Source organism: Hemitrygon akajei, chromosome 23, assembly GCF_048418815.1.
Source record: "Hemitrygon akajei chromosome 23, sHemAka1.3, whole genome shotgun sequence".
In the NCBI taxonomy this organism is placed as follows: domain Eukaryota; kingdom Metazoa; phylum Chordata; class Chondrichthyes; order Myliobatiformes; family Dasyatidae; genus Hemitrygon; species Hemitrygon akajei.
The window spans coordinates 16,859,244-16,882,167 of record NC_133146.1 but is presented as its reverse complement, the minus strand read 5'-3'; the positions used below and the strand labels follow the sequence as shown (position 1 = coordinate 16,882,167).

General features: G+C 48.7%; 1 protein-coding gene across 1 annotated transcript in view; it reads left to right on the top strand.

Annotated features, from left to right (window-relative positions):
* LOC140715196 (lysyl oxidase homolog 4-like) overlaps positions 1-22,924 on the top strand; it is a 123,417-nt gene that overhangs the window by 89,975 nt on the left and 10,518 nt on the right. The window contains exons 8-11 of the mRNA XM_073027042.1: positions 3,559-3,710; positions 6,412-6,579; positions 8,863-9,028; positions 11,722-11,965. Of these exons, the coding sequence (XP_072883143.1) occupies positions 3,559-3,710; positions 6,412-6,579; positions 8,863-9,028; positions 11,722-11,965 (730 nt within the window). The remainder of the gene's footprint in view (positions 1-3,558; positions 3,711-6,411; positions 6,580-8,862; positions 9,029-11,721; positions 11,966-22,924) is intronic.

Below are 22,924 nucleotides of genomic sequence, written 5' to 3'. Positions count from 1 at the left end.
ATCCCTTTGGTTTGAGAGTCTGATGGTCGGAGCGTAATATTGTTCTGAACCTGGAGGTGTGGGACCTAAGGCTCCTGTACTCCTACTGGAGGGTATTAGTGGCCTGAATGGTGGGGGTCCTTAATGATGGATGCCGCTTTCTTGTGTCGGTACTCCTTGTACATCTGCTCAGTGGTGGAGAAGGCTTCACCCAGGATGAATAGGGCTGTATCCACTGCTTTTCGCAGGCTTTTCCATTCCCGGGCGACTTCAACCTGAACGGGGACTTCCATGCCTTTGTCAATGAACTGTGCTTGTTGAGTGCTGTGTGAAGAGACGAATTACAGAATCATACAAACTAGAAACAGGCCCTTCGGCCCGAATAGTCCATGTTGTTCAAGAAGCCTATCCGATCTAGTCCCATTTGCCTACGTTTGGCCTATATCCCTCTAAACCTTTCCTACCCTGTACTTGTTCGACTGTCTTTTAAAAGTTATTAATGTATCTGTAGCTGCCTCAAGCACTTCCATTGGCAGATCATTCCACATACAAACCACCCCTTGTGTAATAAAACAAAAAGTTGCCCCGCGGGTTCTAATTAAATCTTTCCCCTCTCACCTTACAGCTCTGCCCTCTAGTTTTTGATCAGTCAGCCCTGGAAAAATGACTACGCATTCACTCTGTCTGTCCCCTTCATGATTTCATACATCTTTCTAATGTTGGCCCTCAGTCATGTACAGTCCAAGCAATAAACAGACACAAACTGCCGGAGGAACTCGGCAGGTCAGGCAGCATCTAAGGAAATGAATGAACTGTTGCTGTTTCGGGCTGAGACTTTCATTAGGACTGGCTGATTCTTTTTTTTTTCATTTCCATAAGACCTGCTGAGTTCCTCCAGCATTTTGTGTGTGTTTCTGCACGTGCAGAATCTCTTGCGTCCAAGCCACAAACTTCTCATCTGCCCCATCTCTCCCTATAACTCAGTTCCCTAAGTCCTGGCCATATCCTCATTAATGCTTCCTGCACTCTCCCCATCTCGTGGAGGGAGGGAGCAGAGTGTGATTTCTACCCCGTAGAGTACTCTCTGGGAATGGTTTGAATAATGATCTTGCCTTTCTAGAACACGTGTCACAGTTTCGGAATGTGCAGAGCCCTTACAGTTAGTAAATAGCTTTATCTGAGGTTTAGTTGCAAGTTAATGTGGGAAGTATGAACTGACTGATTTGCGGATAAAGGGTAAGTATCACGAGGGAAGAGTGAAGAATAAATGTTAGAGGGTGGCACTGTAGCACAGCGGACAGCACAATCGCTTTACGACACCGGTATTCACTGATCAGAGTTCGATTCCCGCTGCTGTCCCCCCGTGACCGTGTGGGTGTCCTCCCATGGTCCAAAGGCACGCGGGTTAGGGTTAGTGAGTTATAAGCACGCTCTGCTGGCTCCGAAATTGGGGGCGTACTTTCGGACTGTGCCCAGCTCAAACTCGGACTGCGCTGGTCATTGATGCAAACGACGCATTTCACCGTATGTTTCGATGTACACGTGACAAACAAAGCTAATAGAATATTTTTGAATAAGCTTCTCTTTTTTTATATATTGGTCCTCTTACAAGTCCCTCGGAGAAGAGTGGAGTTGTGGTCCAGTGTCAGTCCTTATAGACAGGTAACACTCGCTCTCAGGACAGTGGGGGGTTTGCATGAAGGTCCAGTGCGGAAATTGAACCTGCACAATCCGAGCAACCAGTGAGGAGGTTTAATTAAAAGCAGAAACTGCTACAAACACTCAGCAGGTTGGGCAGCTTCTGGAGAGTGACAAATGATTAGTGCTCCCTGTTAACCACTGTTTACCAGAGCTGATTAGGAACTTGATCTTCCTTCTGTCTCTGACAAGATCCATGTACTTGTCTCGGAGAGTTCCTGCCTGCTGTTCCCTCCATAGCTGCCCGGTAGTAACCTGAGATAACCCAGAGGTAAAATCTCCTCTGTAATTTGGTAGGAGCTAAGCCAGGAGGGGAAAAAAATAACTGGTCATGAATCTTTAAGAAGTGAATCATAATCTCTCCGGGGAAAAGCTCCAATTCTGGTCTGGAAAACCAAGTTATCCATAGAAAGGCTGGTTTTTTCCTACTGTCCTGATGGAAGGAATGCTGATCAGATCATTCCCAGTGTCTAAAGCCTTTCGGAACATTCTCCCTCACAGTGTGGCGTTTGGGAGAAATTGAGATGTGTCTGAGACTGAGGTCATTTTCTGTGGCTGTCTGCATGAATGTTTGTTATTGTTCTGCAGAGCAACGACTATAACAATTCCATGATTTGCTAATGATATCATAGGATTACACAGAAACACAATTCTAAGTAAATTTATTATCAAAGTACATAGAGCTACCCTGAGATCTTTCTTGCAGGGCATTTGCAGGAAAAAAAGATGTACAATTTTACAAAAAACCACATAAATAAAGACTAAAAGTAAATAAAACACCAATATGGACCAGAAGGCAAACCGTACAAATAAAATTAATGCTGAGTACATCAAGGATCAACTTCATTCACTGTATACATCCCCACGCTTTAGGAATTTGCTGCGGTGTGTTGGTCAGGGTGGGACATGCAACAAAAAACAACATTCGATAATGACTGAAGGTAGAGATTTATATAAAAAATAAAGTTGGAGGTTAAAGTGCAGACATGGAATAAATGTGCATAAATACAGCACTACCAGCATGAATTTACAACGCAAACAGCATTATAAACAGTGGTTTAAAGTGTTTACAGTACAGTGCAGTGACAGTGTCAGGGCTTTACAGAGTTGCAAAGTTACCTCGTGTCTCTCGAGCTAGTCCCCTGAATGATGAAGGCCAGCTCACCTTACGGTTTCTTAACAACCTTATCAACTTGCGCAGTACCTCCCCCCATCCTTCCCCATCTCAGTCTATCAGTACAATCCTCTCTTCCCTCCTCTGTGTCCACCTCACCTCAAGCACATCGACAGTAACCCCCTCCCGCGTCCCCCCAACTTCTCCCTGAGGGATTGAACTCCACAGTCTCATTGCTATCTAGGGAGAGCTGTTTCTCCAGAATTCCCCCGCTGACTCCCTGCCACAGGCAGCCCTCTTCCACACCGTCACAGAAGTGTAGCATTTATTGTCACAGTGACCCGTGTTCATTTCCTGCCGCTGTCTGTACGGAGTTTGTATGTCCTCCCTGTGACTGTATGGGTCCCCTCACATTCCATTAATATGTTAGTTGGTTGGCATGATCTTGTTGGGCCAGACGGACCTATTACGTTCTGTATCTTTAAATAATAATTGAAGATGAGCCGCCTTAGAAAAGTGCACAACCCAACAGATCTCCTTTCAGCATCATTGTCCAGTGGGGAAGAAACCAGTCCGTGCCTCAAATCGATGTGTCCCATTTTGGGACTTGACCCAACATAATTTTTCACTAATATTCCTGTCCGTTCCCTATCACAGTCGTGGAATTGAGACATTTGCACAGTTCCACAGCCTGAAAAGCTGGGATTTCCTTGGGGGCCTCTCCAGGATGCACGAAGACTGACCTGTCTGATTTTGGCCTTTGGCAGGGGTGGGCCCCATCCACATGAACGAAGTCACGTGCAGCGGGTTCGAGCGGTCGGTGACGGACTGCAGCTTCCGGGAGGCCAGCCGCGCCTGCAAACACGAGGAGGACGCGGCGGTCCGATGCAACGTTCCACAGATGGGCTTCGAGAGACAGGTAACTGGCTACACCCGGTGCCTGAGTGCACGAGCAAGCGCATCACTATGGGAACGCGTCTGTACGCCTGCACGTGCCCCTCTCTGTGCGTGAGTGTATGTGCGCATCAGAATCAGGTTTAACGTCACTGGCGTGTGCCGTGAAGTATCTTGTTCTACAGCAGCAGTACAATGCAAACCATAATAAATGTAAATTAAGTTAAATATGTAGTGCAAAAAGGGAACCAAAATACTGGGGCAGTGTTCATGGGTTCATTGTCCGTTCAGAAGTCTGATGGCACAGGTAAAGAAGCTGCCCCTAAAACGCTGAGTGTGTGCTTTCAGGCTCCTGTACCTCCTCCTCGACAATAGCAAGGAGAAGAGGGCCTGTCTTGTGTGATGGGGTCCTTAATGATGGATGCTGAATGTTGCCGAGGATTGTGTCTGTGACGGAGTTGGCAGAGTTCACAACGTTTGTGCAGTGGCCCCTCCATACCAGACAGTGACGCACCCAGTTCGGATGCTCTCCTCGGTACATCTGCAGACATCTGTGAGAGCCTTTGGTGACGTGCCAAGTCTTCTGAAGCTCCTAATGAAATATAGCTGTCGTGCCTTCTTTGTAATTGCATCGACACGTTGGGCCCAGGATAGATCTTCAGAGATGTTGACAGCCAGAAGCTTGAAACTGCTCACCCTTTCCACGCTGAACCCTTCATGAAGCCTGGCGAGGGTTCCTCCAACTTCCCCTTCCTGTGAGGTCCACCATCGATTCCTTGGTCTTTTACAGTCATACGTGTCCCGGAAAGGAGTTCAAAGCTGGGCTCAGGCCTGAGGCCCCGTGTCCTCTCGCCACCTTCACAATCAATAAAAACTGATTTAACAGAAGTTTATTTGGATTCAGGGAAAAGGCAAAAACAAATTCCACATGTTGGAAACTACAGTCAAAGTGCCACCACATTGTCCAAGGCTTATAAACATACCTTCCTTTGGCCGGGCAACTCACCAATCACCAATATAAACTTGGATTCTTTCATTGCATATTTTGTTATTGTTTAGATCTAGTCATGTGGAGGTAACTGTCAGCTTGGAGTTAGGCAGTGATGCTAATTGGGGTGGAAGATGCAGTGGTTCAAGCCACACGGCTTTGGAGAAACACAATTCGATCCTGACAGAACCAGAATCGGAATCGGAATCGGAATCAGAATTCGATTTAATATCAGTGGCATATGTCACAAAATTTGTTAACTTTACAGCAGCAGGACAATGCAAACATGATAATAGAGAGAAAATAGCTGTGTACTACAGTAAGTATATATATATATATAAACCAGTTAAATTAAATAAATAGTGCAAAAAATAGAGATAAAAAAGTAGTGAGGTAGTGTTCATGGGTTCAATATCAATTCAGAAATCGGATGGCAGAGGGGAAGAAGTTGTCCCTGAATCCCTGAGTGTTTGACAACCTCCTGACGGTAGCAATGAAAAGAGGGTTAATCCTGGACGGTGGGGTCCGTAATGACGGACACCACCTCTCTGAGCCACTGCTCCTTGAAGATGACCTGGAGGCCACGGAGGCTAGTGCCCAGGGTGGAGCTGGCTAAGTTTACGAGTCTCTGTGGCTTATTCTGTTCCTGTGCAGTAGCCCCCTTCTCCCCCACACCAGATGGTGCTGCAGCCAGACAGAACGCTCTCACAGTACATCTGTAATCAGAAACAGTTTATTATCACTGACATACTGTATGTTGTGAAATTTGCTGGTTTATAGCAGCAGAACATGAGAATAACTATGTTACAATAAGAAATTTACTATTACAATTCTATTTACAGCGTTATGTGTCTCGTATTAAAGATCATTTTTATTATAATTTGATAATAATTTGACTGTACACATATATAACCAAATGAGACAACATTCCTCTGGAAAACAGAGCACCCACAAAATATATACCACGCACAACACATAAACTAAAGCATACTATAAAAAAGTTAATAAAATATAATTTAAAATGCATGTAGTGAGCAGTACGGGTAAACAGTGAACAGCCCGTCGTCCTAGTGACGAGACCTCGGTGGTGGCCGGGTATTTAACAGACTCAGAGCTTGAGGGAAGGAGCTGTTACCCAGTCTGGCAGGCCTAGTCCCGTTGCTCCTGTACCCCCTTTCCTGATGCTAGTAGGTCAAAGATACTGTGAGATGGCTGACTGGGATCCTCAACGATGCTTCGAGCATTAGTGCAAGCAGAGAGCAAAAACCTGTGAGGCAGTGTTCACAAATTCACGGACTATTCTGAAATCCAGTGGCAGCCTCTGATGCCGCCTGCGTGTGCGTGGAATTTTCACGTTCTCCCCGTGACCGTGTGGGTCCCCCGTGGGCGCTCCGGTTTCCTCTGATATCCCGACGACGTGCGGGTTGGTGGGTTAGCTGGCCACTGTAAATCATCAGTGTTTGGGTGCGGGGGAGGAGACGCTGGGAATGTGGGGAGACTGAAATGGGATCAGTGAACGTGTGTGGCTGATGGTCAGCACAAACTCAGTGGGCTGAAGGGCCTGTTTCTCTGGTGTATGACTCCATGATTCATAGTCACCTATGCTGGCTGATCTACTTCCATTCGTGTGTTGTTGGGAATGGGAAAGGGGCTGGAGGAGGGCAGGAGAAATTTATAAGAGAGGGTCCGAGCTACCTTGAAGAGCCTAACCTGATTGTTCCTCCCACGCTCACTGCAGATCCGTCTACAGGGAGGCCGAAACCCTTATGAAGGTCGGGTGGAGGTCCTGGTGAAGGCCAACGGCACGGCCAAGTGGGGCGCCGTGTGCGGCATGAAGTGGGGACTGACCGAGGCGATGGTGGTCTGTCGGCAGCTGGGTTTAGGCTTCGCTGACCACGCCCTGCGGGTAGGTGTCAGAATACCGCGAGAGCTCAAGTCCTGATCTGATTCCCGTCCCGTCCGCAGAAACCATGAGGGCAGGAAGACCGTTCAGCCCATCATCCTAACCTTCCTGTACCTTGCATATCACCTACCCCGTGAACTGTAGCCCACACCGCTGAACCTGGAATCACAGACACAAAGCAGTCTCTGTTAACCCACACCGTCCCTACCTGTCCATGACAGTCCCACCGGCCTGCATTAGATTCAAGATTCAAGCACATTTATTATCAAAGAATGCATAAATTATACAACCTCGAGATTTGTTTGCTCACGGGCAGCCACAAAGCAAGAAACCCGAAAGAACCCAATTAAAGAAAAAAATAAAAATAAAAGACCAACCCCCGGGAGAGAAAAAAACACAAATCATGCAAACAATTGAAGTGAACAACGACACTCTGAACCAAATTGATTGCTCAAATCCAAACCCCAGAGCGGCCCGGAGTAGGCCCGAAGCCTCGGTATCAGCCCATCATATTAGCGGGCACGGAGCACTGCAGCTGGGGCAGTCTTCATAGCCTCAGCTCCATGGAGAAAGGAATGACCATCATGGAGAGCGAGCAAAATCAGCTCCCAACCCTGTCTTTTCAGACTGTGGCTTTCCTATCCAACCACCTGACTAAATCCCTTTTAACGATAATTGTATATGGCCTTGTCCTCTGGCCCTCTTCTGCATATTCGTCAGTCTAGATGTGAGAAACCTGCCCTTGCGACTCTGAACTCCTTTAAGTTTCTCTCCTCTCACCTCTAACTTGTGTCCTCCAGTCCTCCTGCCTTTGGAAAATGACCCTGACTATCTTGTCGATGCCCCTCATAATGTTATAAACCTCTGTAAGGTCGCTGTCAGCACACAAAATGCTAGGGGTACTCAGTGCGTCAGGCAGCATCTGTGGAGGGAAATGGACAGTCAGCACATTCAGATTGACGTGTATTTATGTGAAACAATCTAAGGACGTGCTGGGGACACGTGTGAGTGTCACCACACACTCTGGCACCAACAGAGCATGTCCCCAGCAGCAACATCAACAAAACAGAGTCTCCACCCAAAATGTCAACCGTGCTTTTCCCTCCATAGACGCTGACCGACCCACTGAGCTCCCCTGGTATTTTATGGTGCTCCAGGTTCCAGCGTCTACCGTTACTTGTGTCACCAGCCTGTCTAACCTTTCCTTATAAGCACTGCCCTGTATTCCGGGCGACATCCTGCCGAGTCTCTTCTGCAGCCACATCCTTGGGATAACGTTCTTCATTATCTTTTCCGGGCTGGTCTGCTTCATAGAGGCTTTACAGAGGAACGGCTGGGTGGTTGAGGGGGAGGGGTGGGAGGGGGGCCATTCGTTCATCTGGTACACGCCAGCTAAAGGAATAACAACCCACCAGCCACGACTTACAACTCTTCCAGAACTGGTCCAAGGGCTTTGTAAGTGTCGGCAGAGTGTCTGCCTCGTAGGACCACTTTCATCTCCCATATCGTGGAAAGTTCCTCTCCTTTAAGATATTTACCAGCAAGAGAAAGCATATGGTGTGTTGGCCTTCTTTAGTTGTGGGATTGAGTTCAAGCGCTATAAAACCCTGGTCAGACCACACCTGGAGTATTGTGTTCAGTTCTGATCGCCTCATTAGAGGAAGGATGTGGAAGCTTTAGAGAGGGTGCAGAGGAGATTCACCAGGATGCTGCCAGGATTAGAGAGCAGGTCTTATGAGGCTAGGTTAAGCAAGCTTGGGAGATGATAAGAAGCGACTTGGTAAAGGTGTACAAGACGAGCCAAAGATTGAGTGGACAGCAAAAACTTTATTAGTAATGGTGATTAGCGGGGGAAAATTTTAAGGTGATCGGAGGAAAGCAGAGGCGGATATCAGCGGTAGATTTTTATACACAGAGTGTGGTGGGTGCATGGAGCACTCTGCCAGCGGTGGTGGTAGAGTCAGATACATTAAGAGAGCCTTAGGCAGGTACACGGGCGATTAAAAAATGGATGGCTATGTCAAAAGGAGAGGTTAGAATGATTTTAGAGTAAGTTCAAAGGGTTAGCACAACATTGTGGGCCAAAGGGCCTGCACCGTGCTGTAGTGTTCTACACCACACCAGGCTCCACCTGATTTTAATTTTCACATCACTCACCTGCCTCTGTCTCCAATCTGACACCTTCTGCCCATCATCTATCACCCGTCCTGTACCCTGTCAATGTTTGTGAAGGGGTTACTGGGGCGGGCCACGTTGTAACCCACAGTTCTGCCGCTTGCCTCGAAGGAGACGTGGTTCTGGCAGGGGGACCAGATCACCGAGGAGGTGGTCCTCAGCGGGATATCCTGCTCCGGGACCGAGCTCTCCATCCAGCAGTGCTCCCACGACGGCGACCAGGTGGACTGTCCGAGGGGTGGGGGCCGATTCGCCGCTGGAGTCGCCTGCACAGAGTGTGAGTGTCAGGTGCGCGTGGAACCAGTGGGATGGAGGGACTGGTGGGGACGGGTGACCTCTGGGGGGGTTCGGGAAGCAAGTTCCCAACTTTAAGCATTGTACATTCTCAAGCACTCTTTTGTTAAAGTATTCGTTCTCTGTGTTGTACTGATTTTTCTTTGTCACATGTACTGAGAAATAGTGAAGGACTGGTCTTGCATACTGTTTATACAGATCAGATTATTACACAGTGTATTGAGGTAGAGCAAGGTAAAAACTACAACAGAATGCAGAATACGGTTACAGAGAAAGTGCTGTGCAGTTAGGCAGTAAGGTGCAAGGCTATGAAAAATTACACTGTGAGGTCAAGAGTCCATCTATTGTGTTTGGGAACTGATCAATAGTATTATAAGAGACATCTCCAATCCCCCCACCAAGCATCTTTCCCTCATACCCCACTTTCTGCTTTCCGCAGGGGTCGATCCCTACGCCACTCCCTTGTCCATTCATCCCTCCCCACTGATCTCCCTCCTGGCACTTATCCTTGCACACGGAGCAAGTACTACATCTGTCCCTACACCTCCTCCCTCACTACCATCCAGAGCCCCAAACCTTCCTTCCGGGTGAGGCAACACTTCACCTGCGAGTCTGTTGGGGTCATATACTGCGTCAGGCCTCCTGTATATAGGTGAGATGTAGATTCAGAGACCGCTTCACCGAGCACCTGCGCTCCACCCGTCAGAAGAAGTGGGATCTCCCAGTGGCCATCCATATTAATTCTATTTCCTTTTCCAATTCTGATATATCAATCCGTGGCCTCCGCTACTATCGCAATAAAGCCACACTCAGGTTGGAGGAACAACACCTTATATTCTGTCTGGGTAGCCTCCAACCTGATGGCATGAACATCGATTTCTCAAACTTCCGGGAATGGAACCATTGCCCACCCTCTCCTTCACCATTCCCCATCTCCCTTTTCTCCTTGCCTATCCCCCCTTTTCTTTCTTCTTCTATCCCCACCTATCCGACTCCCCCTTCTCCAGCCCTGTATAGTTAAAGTCTGTCCTGAGCCTTACGGGCTCATCAGGCCACTGCTTATGCTGATTTCCGTGGCGAAGCGACTGAGAGTAGGAGACTCCCCCCCCACCCCCCACCCCGGATAGGACGCCAGTCTATCGCGAGGTTAACCCCCAGCATTTTGCCAGTATCAGCTGGGTGGACTGGAGCAATGTGTGGTTAAGTGCCTTGCTCAAGGACACAACACGCTGCCTCGGCTGGGGTTCGAACTCACGACCTTCAGATCTCTAGTCCAATGCCTTAACCACTTGGCCATGCACCACACAGCCCTGTATCTCTCTCACCAATCAACCTCCCCCTTCAAGTTTCACCTATCACTTTGTGCTTCTCCCTCCCCCCACCCCCAATTTTTAAATCTACTCCTCAGCTTTCTTTCCTCCGGTCCTGCCGAAGGGTGTCGGCCCGAAATGTCGACTGAACTTTTTTCCATAGATCCTGCCCGACCTGCTGAGTTCCTCCAGCGTGTTGTGTGTGTTGAGAGGGATAGAAGCTTTCCTTGCGCCTGATGGTGTGTGCCTTCAGGCTTTTGTATCATCTGCCTGAACGGAGAGGGGAGAAGGCAGAACGTCCAGGGTAGATGCGGCCGTCTTGCATACTGTTCAGATCATTTCTTGCAGACTGCATTGAAGGAAAGCAATAACAGCGTGCACAATAGTGTTACAGTTAGAGAAAGGGCAGTGCAGGCAAGCAACAAGGTGCAAGGCCATTACTGGGTAGATTGAGAGCTCCAGAGTCCATCCTATTATACAAGGTGTCTTATAACAGCAGGGTAAAAACTGTCCTTCACCTGGTGATGTGAGCTTTCAGGCTTTCTACCCCATGGGAGAGGGGAGAAGAAAGAATATCCTGGGTGGACGGATAACTCTGGCTGCTTTACCGAGGCAGTGAGAAGTGTAGACAGAGTCCATGGAGGGGAGGCTGGTTTCCGTGATGTGCTGAGCTGTGCCCACAACTCTCTGCAGCTTGAGACCACGGGCAGAGCAGTTTGCGGGCAGCACTGTAGAGTAGGGGTTGGCATAGCACCAGAGATCACCGATCAACGTACAATTCCCACTGCTGTCTGCAATGAGTTTGAACCTTCTCCCCGTGACCCCCATGTGCGTTCCTCTGGGTGCTCCGGTTTCCAACCCCACCCCCCCCACATCCCAAAGAATTACAGGTTAGGGTTAGTGAATAGTGGGCATGTTACACTGGCTCTGGAAGCATGGCCACACTTCCAGTCTTGATACAACACAATCTTAGACTGTGTTGGTCGTTCTACGTTTCACTACACGTTTTGATGTACATGTGACAAATAAAGCAAATTTCATCTTTAATTTAAATGTTAAATGACGGTGATGTGAGGTGGCGTTCCCTGGGCTTTGCTGCTCTTCTCCACGCTGGTGGAGGTGGTGAGTTTGGAAGGTGTTGTCTCCAATCTGTGGGAGCTTCCATTTTCAGAATCTAACTCTCGTTCGCTGCTCATCTGCATTGTCCAGGAGTCCTTCCCCTTTTGGGGTGAAGTCCCCCCAAGGGGCAGCCATCTGCTGGACAACTCAGAGGTGCGGGGTAGGCGGGAGGAGGGGTGTGGAGGGTTGCTGTCGGGAGGCGATGATGAGACACTGACGCTCGCTGCCCTCTCCTCGATGCTCCCAGCCACGCCCGACCTGGTGCTGGACGCTGATCTGGCCCAGCAGTCTGTCTACCTGGAGGACCGGCCCCTGCACATGCTCTACTGTGCCCACGAGGAGGGCTGCTTGGCCAAGTCGGCAGACGCGATGAACTGGCCCTACGGACACCGGCGGCTCCTACGCTTCTCCTCCCGCATACTCAACATCGGCAGGAGCGACTTCCGCCCGCGGACTGGCCGTCACGCCTGGATCTGGCACAGCTGCCACGCGTAAGTCTGTACCAGGCTGGGGAAGATGGTGATGGGGGCAGGGGTCATTTAATGGGATTTTATCACCTAGGTAATATGTCATTAGTTGGTTAACAGTATTTTAATTGGCTAGTTAACATTTCATCGATCAGGTAACGATGTTTCATTGGCTAGTTAACATTTCATCGATCAGGTAACGATGTTTCATTGGCTAGTTAACATTTCATCAGTCCGTTAGCAACACTTTATTGGCCTGTTAACATTGCGGTGATTAGAACCAGAAAGTTTACGAGACAAGTTTGAAATCACCTGTTAGACTCTTAGCGGATTCATGAACAGGGAGGAGGCAGTTGGCCCATCCTTTCTGTACTGGTAGAACTAAGCCCCCCCCCCCCCGCTGACCCCGCCTTCCTGCACTGGGTCTGTGGCCCAGCGGGTCATGGCTCTTTGAGTCCGTAACATACTCAAAGTGCTGGAGGAGTTTCTTCAGGATCCAGTGAAAGGTCTCGGCCTAGAACTTTGACTGCTTATTCCCCTCTGCTGAGCTCCTCCAACACTTTGTGTCTTCTCAAGATTTCCAGCATGTGCAGGACCTCGAAGTGCATACCTGTGTTTAACTGTGAGGAGGGGCTCTCCCTCTCACCTGAATTCCAGACCCCTCCACACTGAGGAAAACATCATCCCTCATCTCCTCTCTAATCCTTTCACCGAATAATTCTCTGCTCCTTTCACTTACTCTTGCTCATCATTTTACTTAACTCGATTAAATCTTCCCTCAGTCTCCTTTGCCCCAAAGAAACCAACCCCCGCCTCTCCAACCTTTCCCCACGGCCGCAGATCCCCACAGTCTTGGCAACTTTGCTGTAGGTTTCCTCTGCTCCCTTACCAATGCAATGACATTTCTCCTGTAAGATTCAAAAGATGAAAATAAATTTACTGTCAAATCACGTACACGTCACCATATACTATCTTGAGATTCATCTTCTTGCAGGCATTCATAATTGCAATACAATAGGATCGATTAAAATCTGCACACAAAGACTGACAAACAACTTGTGTGCAAAATAAAACAAACTGCAAATCAAACAATTAAATAAATAATATTGAGAACTTGAGTTGTAGAGTTCTTAATTGAGTCCGTAGAGGGAATCGGTTCAGTGTGAAGTTATCTATACTAGTTCAGGAACCTGACAGTTGAGGGGTAATAACTGTTCCTGAACCTGGTGGTGTGGGACCTAAGGCTCCCGTACCTCCTGCCTGATGGCAGTAGTGTGAAGGCAAGGCTTTTTACTGACAAGACTCGTTCACAGGGCTCAGGCTACGGTCTGACCGGTGCTTTAGATGCAATGCAGCCTCGTGCTCTTACGTTCTGCAATTCAGCGGGAATAGCAAAGTACTACACTGAACTTTGTGGGCGGTTCCTGCTACCTTCTAGGCCTCTCTGTCCCCACGTCACACAGAAACCTCCTGTGTAGAGTGTAATCCATGCATTGGCTAAGCGCTATCTCACCGGCTGGAAACTATTTCGCTGAGTAGAGTCCCGTCACTGATCAGTAAACGTCATTGGCTTCACTTGGAGCTGTCTCAGCCGTGAGCACACATTCTCTTGTCTGGCAAGAGCAGAATTACTGGTAAACAGTTTAGTCTTAGCAAGATCACAGCAGATGTTTAAGGGAAAAAAAATCCACCCAGTAACTCCCTCGTGGGAATCTGTGCTCCGCATGTAATTCCCAAGCCTTCTGCGTGGAATTCAGTCTCTTACTCAACCCCTACCAAACTTCCCCCCTCCCCAATGACCTATATAGTCATACAGCATAAAACCACAGTGCTCATCTAAGCTGGTCCCATTTGCTAACACTTGGCCCGTTTGTCCTCATTGTTACCACCAGAGAGAGGTACAGGGGCCTGACAACATACACTCAGAGTTTTAGTAACAGCTTCTTCCCTTCTCCATCAGATTTGTGAACCCACGAGCACCACCTCATTAATCTGCTCCCTTTTCGCACTACTTCTTTTAAAATTGCTCGTGGCGAGCATTCGGTCCGTGATGACAGACGAGAGGGGCTCGTCCAGCCCAACGGCCGGTTTTACTGGGACAAGCCAACCGGGAGCGAACCAGTCTGTCTCAGACAGGCCGGGGGAGGAGACGGTCACACAGTCAGGGCGACCCACAAACACACATGGGAGTGACTGGATAACCTGAGCTAAAATGGAACAATAAATCAACTTGAACATCATATAATCCCATAAAAGCATTTTAAGATAAAAACAATAAATAGCGCTGGCCGCTACGCATGCCGGGGCTGGCTGTTGACCCCGCCCCCCCACACTGGAAGTTCTACGATTATATATTTCTTGTTTTAAATTATAGTAATGTTTTGAATCCCTTGCACTGTACTGCTGCGCAAAACAACAAATTTCACACCATATTCAGTGATATTAAAACTGATTCCGTTCCTATCCTGCCCTACCCATGTACTTATCCCAATGTCCCTTAAATATTGTTATTGCACCTTCCTCATTCCCGCCACACTCCGCATGAAGGCGTCACTCCTCGAGTTTCTTTTCAGTTTTAAAGATGGTCTTTATTTGTCACGTGTACATCGAAGCGTCAAAGCGCACAGCAAAATGCGTCGTTTGTTTCAACGACTATCACAGTCTGAGGACGTGCCGGTGGGGGCAGCCTGCAAGTGGTTTCATGTTCCTGGTACCAACGTAGCAACACAGCATGCCCTCAACTCTCTAACGTTAACCAGCACTCCTCGGAGTTGGGAGGAAACTGGAGCACCTGGTCATGGAGGGAACGTACGAACTCCTTACAGGCAGTGGCAGAACTGGGCTTGGGTTGTTGGGGTCGTTACAGTGTTACCGTCCGTCCCTTCTCTCGTTCTCTCACTTAGATCTGAATTTTACATATAACCACTCCGCTTCTGGATAAAATTCCACCCTGTAACTCGCTCCTGGATATATAAAACTGGCCAGACACCTTATTAGATGCCAGTGGGTGTCCGTTACTCCACACTCAGTAAGTCAGGTTGGGTAGAACCACTGGCACACAGCTCCAGCCGCCTGCCTTCAATCCCGACCTTGGATTTCCTCAGGTGCTCAAGCTTTCTCTCACCTCTCAAAGGCATGCCAGCTGGTCAACTGATGCTGTAAATCCCCACCAGTTTAGGAAAATATTAAAAGAATCAAAAGGGAGGACGAAAAAAAGACCAACTGGTTGTGGAACTCGGAGAGGTCAGTCAGCATCTATGGTGAGAAGTGGATTGATGACGTTTTGGGTTGAGGCCCTTCATCTGGACTCAAGGGAGGCCCAGGGAAGTAGGCATGATATTTTGAGTGAGGACTGTTCCTCTGAACCTGAGGAAGTAAGTGTGGGAGAGCGTCCAGAGGAGGTTCATGCGAATGATCCTGGAAATGAAAGGGTTAACATATGGGGAGCATTTGGTGGCTTTGGGCCTGTACTCGGTGGAATTTAGAAGAATGAAGGGGCAAATTCCTTTGAAACCTATCAAATATTGAAAGGCCTAGATAGAGTGAACATGGAGAGGTTATTTCCTGTAGGTGGAGAGACTAAGACCAGAAAGTACAACCTCAGATTACAAGGATGTCCATTTAGAACGGAAATGAGGAGGAATTTCTTTAGCCAGAGAATGATGAAGCTGTAGAATTTACTGCTGCGGATGGCTGTGAGGCTGCACCATTCAATATATTTAGAGCAGAGGCTGATAGGTTCTTGATTAGTAAGGGTGTCAAAGATTACGGGGGGAACGCAGGAGAATGGATTTGAGAGGGATAATAAATAAGCCATGATTGAATAGGGAGCAGACTCGATGGGCTGAATGGCCTATTCCCTCTCCTATGTCCTATGGTGCTATGATCTGAATGGCTTTGTTCTGTGTTGAATGGTTAAGTGGAGATGCAATATCAGGTTGTTCTGTGCTGTTGCCCATGGTCACAGGAAGAGATCTGATCTGGGCTCAGGATTGAACCCAGGAGACCCATTCTGCAGAGAGCAGCTCAATAACTCGAGAACAAAACGAAACAAGTTCTTAGAAAATTATCCAAGTGCCAATTTTTGGAAAGTCGGCTGAACAGATGCTTGCTGAAATAGAACAATCCAGCTCCTGGTGGCCGCCTTTGGGGGCTGGATCCCGGCCAATCCCCAGACTTTGCCGAGTACATTCCAATCCTCCTGACATCACAGGCTGGAAGCCTTCACACAGGGAAATCTGCAACCTCCCACTTAAACCTCCGGAGGGTTAACAGTCATTGAGAAATGTCTGAGGCACTGACAGGCACCATGACTAAGGAATCACAGCGTCCGACGTGCGTACAGCAGGATCCCGCAGGTGGGCATGTGGTCTTAGCAGTTCAAATAGACACCGAGACCTTGGGAACTCCACCGCGAGCAAAAGCTCCAGCATGGACAACGCCAAGCCCAGCTGCAAGTGGAGCGCGGTTGAGAATGGGGTTAGCAATCCCAGCCCATAAAAAGCACGAGCTACAGAAAAGCCAGCTGATGCTCCGAAGACCTCGTCCCCGAGAGAGGAAGGATCTTCAGCTCGAAGATGTATGAAGTTGTGAGGTTAAAGCGGAAGCCACAGGGCCATTCAATCTTCTACCGGCCCGGGACAGAGGACTCGTGGTGAGCTGCTGTTGGCAGCCTCTGCTCCAGCAGGGATGACGTGCTTAAGGAGAAGAGCGTTTGGGATCTCCTGCACCAAACTGGGAGGGCAGATAGGGTTCCAGCTTGGGACCCCACGCAAAACTCAACTCATCCAACTGCGCAAAGCAGAACTCCGGAATAAAAACAGTGAACGCTGGAAACACTCAGCAAGCCATGCAGCAACCTCGGCGAGAGAAGCGAGATTAGTGTTTCAGCTGGCCTGACGTAGATCGGGAGACCGCCTCGCTGAGCACCTACACTTCACCTGCCAGGAAAAGCGGCATCTCCCGGTGGCCATCCATTTCAATTCTACTTCCCGTTCCCATTCCGACATGTCAGTCCGCGGCCTCCTCTACTGCCGCGATGAGGCCACGCTCGGGTTGGAGGAGCAACACCTCATTTTCCACCTGGGTAGCCTCCAGCTTCCTCAAGCTTCCGGTAATTGCCTCCCTTCACCATTCCCATTACTGTTTCCCTCTCTCACCCTATCTCCTTGCCTACCCATCAATTCCCTCTAGTGTTCCTCCTCCTTCCCTTTCTTTCATGGTCTTTTACCCTCTCCTATCAGATTGCCTGACCTCTAGTCCTTTACCTCTTTCAACAGTCAACTTCCCAGCTCTTTACTTCACCCCCTCCCCGTCTCCTGGTTTCACCTGCCACCTGCTTGTACTTCTTCCTCCCCTCCTCCTACCTTCTTACTCAGACTTCTCATCCTTTTTCCCCGTCCTGATGAAGGATCTCGCCCCAAAACGTATTTTCCATAGATGCTGCCTGGCCTGCTGAGTTTCTCCAGCATTTTGTGTGTGCTGCGAGTATTTCATGTTAAGGACCTGGAATCCGACTCGAGTTTATTATCACTAACGTTCTGAACAGTACGTTCAGAAAATTTCTTGGTTAAGAAAATTGTTTCACCACTACAGTGGAAGACATATAACTGACTGTAAGTTGCAAAAGAATAAATAAACGGTGCAAAAGAGAACTAGTGAAGTAGTGTTTATGGGTGGCGCACATGTCAGCTTGCTGAGTTCATCCCACATGTTGTGTGTATTGCTCAAGATCTCCGGCATCTGCGGAATCTGTGTTTATGAAAGTGTTCATGGAACATTCAGACGTCTGGTGGTGGAAAGTTTGGCCTGAAACAATGAGTGTGGCTGTTCAGACTCTTGTACCTCCTCCCCGCTGTAACAGGAAGAGGGCATGTCTCAGGTATTGAGGGTCCTTCATGATGAATGCTGTCTTCTCGAGGCACTGCCTGTTGAAGGTGTCCTCGCTGGTGGGGAGGGCTGTGCTCCTGAGGGAAATGGCTGAGTCTATAAGCCTCTGAAGTCTCTTTCGAGCCTGCATTTTGGAGCCTCTGCAATGGCCGGTGAAGCAACTGGTCAGAATATTCTCCACCAGTTTGAATGGGCTTTTGGCCACAAACCAAACCCACTCAAACTTTGCTTCGTCAGGAGTAGGAAAGAGAGAAAACAAATTAGTTTTGAGTTGAATTGAGGGTTGAAGAGGAAAAGGGGACCCTCCAGATCTCTGTGCCAATCCTGGCTGTTATGTCACTTCTATTTAAACATTCCATGGGTTAACAATGAAGAATCATATTCTGGAAGAATTAAAGAACTTTTATTAACAGAAATAAACAAACGTATCTTAACCCCGCTACCCGGCAAAGCCCAAGCATGCTCAGCGCTCTCCAATCAGGAACTGGCACGTGATCCTCTCACTGATATTCCCTCTGTCCTACCAAACCCTCGGCCTCTCAGTCGTTGTGCTCAGGTGAAGCTGGGGGCTTTCCTCAATCCAGACTGTTATGGTCATCGTTACTTTAGGATTGGGGGGAAGGGGTGGAGCAAGAGCTGGCAGTGAAGGGTGGATCCAGGTCAGGAGAGGTGATGGGCAGACGTGGGAATAGCAACAGAGGCTGGGACGCAGGTGAAGAGGGATGATGGGCAGATGGTGGAGGGTAGAGTGGGAATAGCGATAGAGGCTGGGTGGATCCAGCTGAGAAGTAATGGGCAGACAGAGGAGTGGGAGAGTGGGAATAGCGACAGAGGCTGGGAGGTGATGGGTGGATCCAGGTGAGAGGTGATCGCGGGCTGCAGATCGCGGAATCTGATAGGGATCACTGATCATCTGCAGCCCTTTGTCACCTGCCATCCTCTGTCACTTTCCCCGCTCACCCTTCCTTCATCTGCCCATCATCCCTGCTCACCTAAATCCACCCATCACCTCCCACCCTCTGTCACTTTTCCCACTCTCCCCTCCTCCATCTGCCCATCATCCCTCCTCACCTAAATCCACCCATCACCTCCCAGCCTCTGTCACTTTTCCCACTCTCCCCTCCTCCATCTGCCCATCATACCTCCTCACCTAAATCCACCCATCACCTCCCACCCTCTGTCACTTTTCCCACTCTCCCCTCCTCCATCTGCCCATCATCCCTCCTCACCTAAATCCACCCATCACCTCCCACCCTCTGTCACTTTTCCCACTCTCCCCTCCTCCATCTGCCCATCATCCCTCCTCACCTAAATCCACCCATCACCTCCCACCCTCTGTCACTTTTCCCACTCTCCCCTCCTTCATCTGCCCATCATCCCTGCTCACCTAAATCCACCCATCACTTCCCAGGTCTTGTTCCAACCCTTCCCTCCACCTCTCCACGACAGCTATGTTCCCTCTGTCGCTCAGCCCAGATGAAGTCTTGACCCAAAATGGCAACTGTTCATTTTCCTCCATGGATGCTACCTGACCATTTGGGTCCCTTCAGTGGTTTTTTGTGAAGCCCACACCTTGCTGAGGCTTCTACATGCCTCAGGATTGGGGGGGGGGGGGTGGTGGTGGTGGAACACCAGGGTGTGTTGACCCCGTACTTCCCTGGTGGGTTTGTCTGGCCTGTGGAGTGGTCAGGCCCGACCACAGGCCGAATGCTGGTGTTCTCTGCGTGCGGGTTAGCTCAGCCTTGGGCCTGGGGCCAGAGGACTAGCTACCGAATAGGCAGGGTTCCTTGCCAGCAAAAGCAGGAGGGCCCCAGAAAGCAGCAGCCACTGGCAGAGAGTGTCTTGACAACTTGGAACACTCCTCAGGTTTGGAAACCTTAAATCCTTCAGGAATAAATGGAAACTTCCAGCCAGGTTTTAATCCCCAATTATTGGACATCCACTTCCTAATATTTTTATTTTCCCAGCTCGATAAACAAGGAAATACTCCGCGGCTGTTTCCCTCAACGGCTGCGCTCTGAGAAGTATGTTAAAAATCCTTCCAACATTCTTCATGTCAACTGTGTAAATAACCCTGAGGCAAATAACGCCTGAGGTTAATTGACAGGTTGCTCCCAGGAAAAGCTGTAAAATGCTTTAATCGAGGTGCTGCAGATTCCCATTTCCTTCTCTGCATCCACTTTTCCTCTTCTTTGGAATGGGTCCAGGGATGAGGGATTTCCACTACAACAGTACACCTGAGCAGCTAATTCGTAGAGAGGGTGGTTTGATCGAGGTGGACAAGCTAATGGCGAGCTCTGAGACGGATGTGAGAGCTTTTCACTTGAGCGATTGGGTAAAGACGGTGGGGCTCAGATTTAACCTTTTTGGGGAAAGATCCGAGAGGAATTCAGGCAAGTTGTTTTTTTTCACAAACTGCAGATGCTGGCAATCCAAAGCAGCAAACACAACGCTGGAGGAACTCCGCAGGTCAGGCAGCATCTATGGAAGTGAATAGATGATCGATGTTTCATGCCGAGACCCTTAATCGGAACTGGAAAGGAAGGGGAAAGGTGCCAGAATAAAATGGTGGGGGGAGGGGAAGGAGGACAGTGGAAGTTGATAGGAAGGCCAGGTAGCTGGGGAGGTAAAGGGATCTGATAGGAGAAGAGAGTGGCCCACAGGAGGAAGGGAAGGAGGAGGCAACCCAGTGGGAGGTGATAGGCAGGTGAATAGAGGAAGAAGGGATGGGGAGGGAATGTTTTTTACAGGAAGGAGAAATCGATGTTCATGCCATCGGGTCGGAGGTTACTCAGACGGAAGCAGGGTGTTTCTCTTCCGCTCTGAGAGTGGCCAGATCTTGGCATGAGAGGAGACCGTGGACTGATCCGTCAGAACAGGAATGGGAGTCGGAATTAAAACGTTCGGCCACCGGGCAGTCCTGCTTTTGGCGATGAGTCGTAGGGGCATGGCAAAGGGGTCCCCCAATTTACGACAGGTCTGTCCAATGTAGAGGAGGCCGCATTGGGAACGCCGGACACGCTGGACAACCCCAGCCGGTTTGCAGGTGGAGTGTCCCCTCACCTGGAAGGACTGTTTGGGACCCCGAATGGAGGTGAGGGAGGAGGTGTATAGGCAGGTGTGGCTCTTTGGTTGCTTGCTGGGGTAAGTGCTGGGAGGACAGATGAATGGACAAGGGAATTACGGAGGGAGTTATCCCTGTGGAAATCGGAGGGGCAGGGAGTGTAAAGATATGTTTGGTGGTAGGATCTCCTTGGATCAGGGCTTTCAGATGGGAATGACTGATGAAGCTGATATGCAAAGTACAGTCATGTACTTGATGGGCCAAGTGGCCTCCTCCTTTCCCCCTTTTTCTTTAAATTGTTATTTGAAGCCTTTCTAGAGAGACCAGTTTTTCTCAAAATGCTCCTGTGAGTTAGTTCCTTGTCGTTTCGATTCAAGATGGTTTAATGTAATTTCTTGTACAGTGCACAAGTGTAAGGGAGAATGATCTGATGCAGCAGATGGAAAACACAATAAGCTAAAGAAGAGAATAATAATACAAACACGATAACTATAACTACATAAAATAGCTTATATACATAGATTGATAGGTTGACAATGAAGTTGATGCCTGGCACAGGAGTGTCTGTACGTTAGGTGACTAATATGAAATGATGGTTGGGGGTGTGTTGGGGTGGTCGTGGGTGGAGGTGTTGATCAGTCCTACTGCTTGGGGAAAGTTACTGTTATTGAGACTACGTGGGACAAACAGTCCATGAATTTTGTTTGCTTCCAATGAGAACTCACCCACTTTGGGTCTAAACAAAGGAAGAGAGCAGAACGCTTTCAAAATGGCAATGATGTGCGTGTGTTATAGATCCAAAGAAACGTAGTTAAAAAATTCCTCAGAAAGCTGGAGGACTTTCTCAAAGAAGGTTGAAAACCAATCTTCCGTCCATGGACTCTATCTACTCTTCTCGCTGTCTCGGTAAAGCAGCTGACATAATAGAAATGATCTCTTCTCTCCCCTCTCACCTCAGGCACAATATACAAAAGCCTGAAAGCACATACCACCAGGCTCAAGGAGAGCTTCTGTCGGACTCTTGAACAAAGCTTTCTTATGCTAAAGATGAATTCCTGATCTCCAAATCTACCTCGCTAGCCAGCCGGTGACGTAGTGATATCCACACTGGACATAGGGGCGAGTAGTTACGGGTTTGAATCTGGCCTGTTTCCTGCACGCTTTCCATAATAGCTGGGCTGAGAATCAATCTAGCAACTCAGTCTTGTAAAGAAAAACAGACAAATGTTAAAGAAATGGCAATGTTTCTGCCGACATGTCACAAGCGTGGAGAGGAACAACAGCAACAATCTACCCCGTTGTGAGCTTTGCACCTAATTTGTCTCCCTGCACTGCAGTTCCTCTGTGGCTACAACAATATATTCCACATCATCAAGTCAAGTCACTTTTATTGTCATTTCCACCATAACTGCTGGTACAGTGCATAGTAAAAATGAGACAATGTTTTTCAGGACCATGGTGTTACATGACACAGTACAAAAACTAGACTGAACTACATGAAAAACAGCACAGAAAAAAACTACACTAGACTACAGACCTACCCAGGACTGCATAAAGTGCACAAAACAGTGCAGGCATTACAATAAATAATAAACAAGACAATAGGGCAAAGTGTCAGTCCAGGCTCTGGGTATTGAGGAGTCTGATGGCTTAAGGGAAGAAACTGTTATATAGATTGGTTGTGAGAGCCCGAATGCTTCGGTGCCTTTTCCCAGATGGCAGGAGGGAGAAGAGTTTGTATGAGGGGCGCGTGGGGTCCTTCATAATGCTGTTTGCTTTGTGGATGCAGCGTGTAGTGTAAATGTCCGTAATTGCGGGAAGAGAGACCCCGATGATCTTCTCAGCTGACCTCACTATCCACTGCAGGGTCTTGCGATCCGAGATGGTGCAATTTCCAAACCAGGCAGTGATGCAGCTACTCAGGATACTCTCAATACAACCCCTGTAGAATGTGATGAGGATGGGGGGTGGGAGATGGACTTCCCTCAGCCTTCGCAGAAAGCAGAGACGCTGCTGGGCTTTCTTTGCTA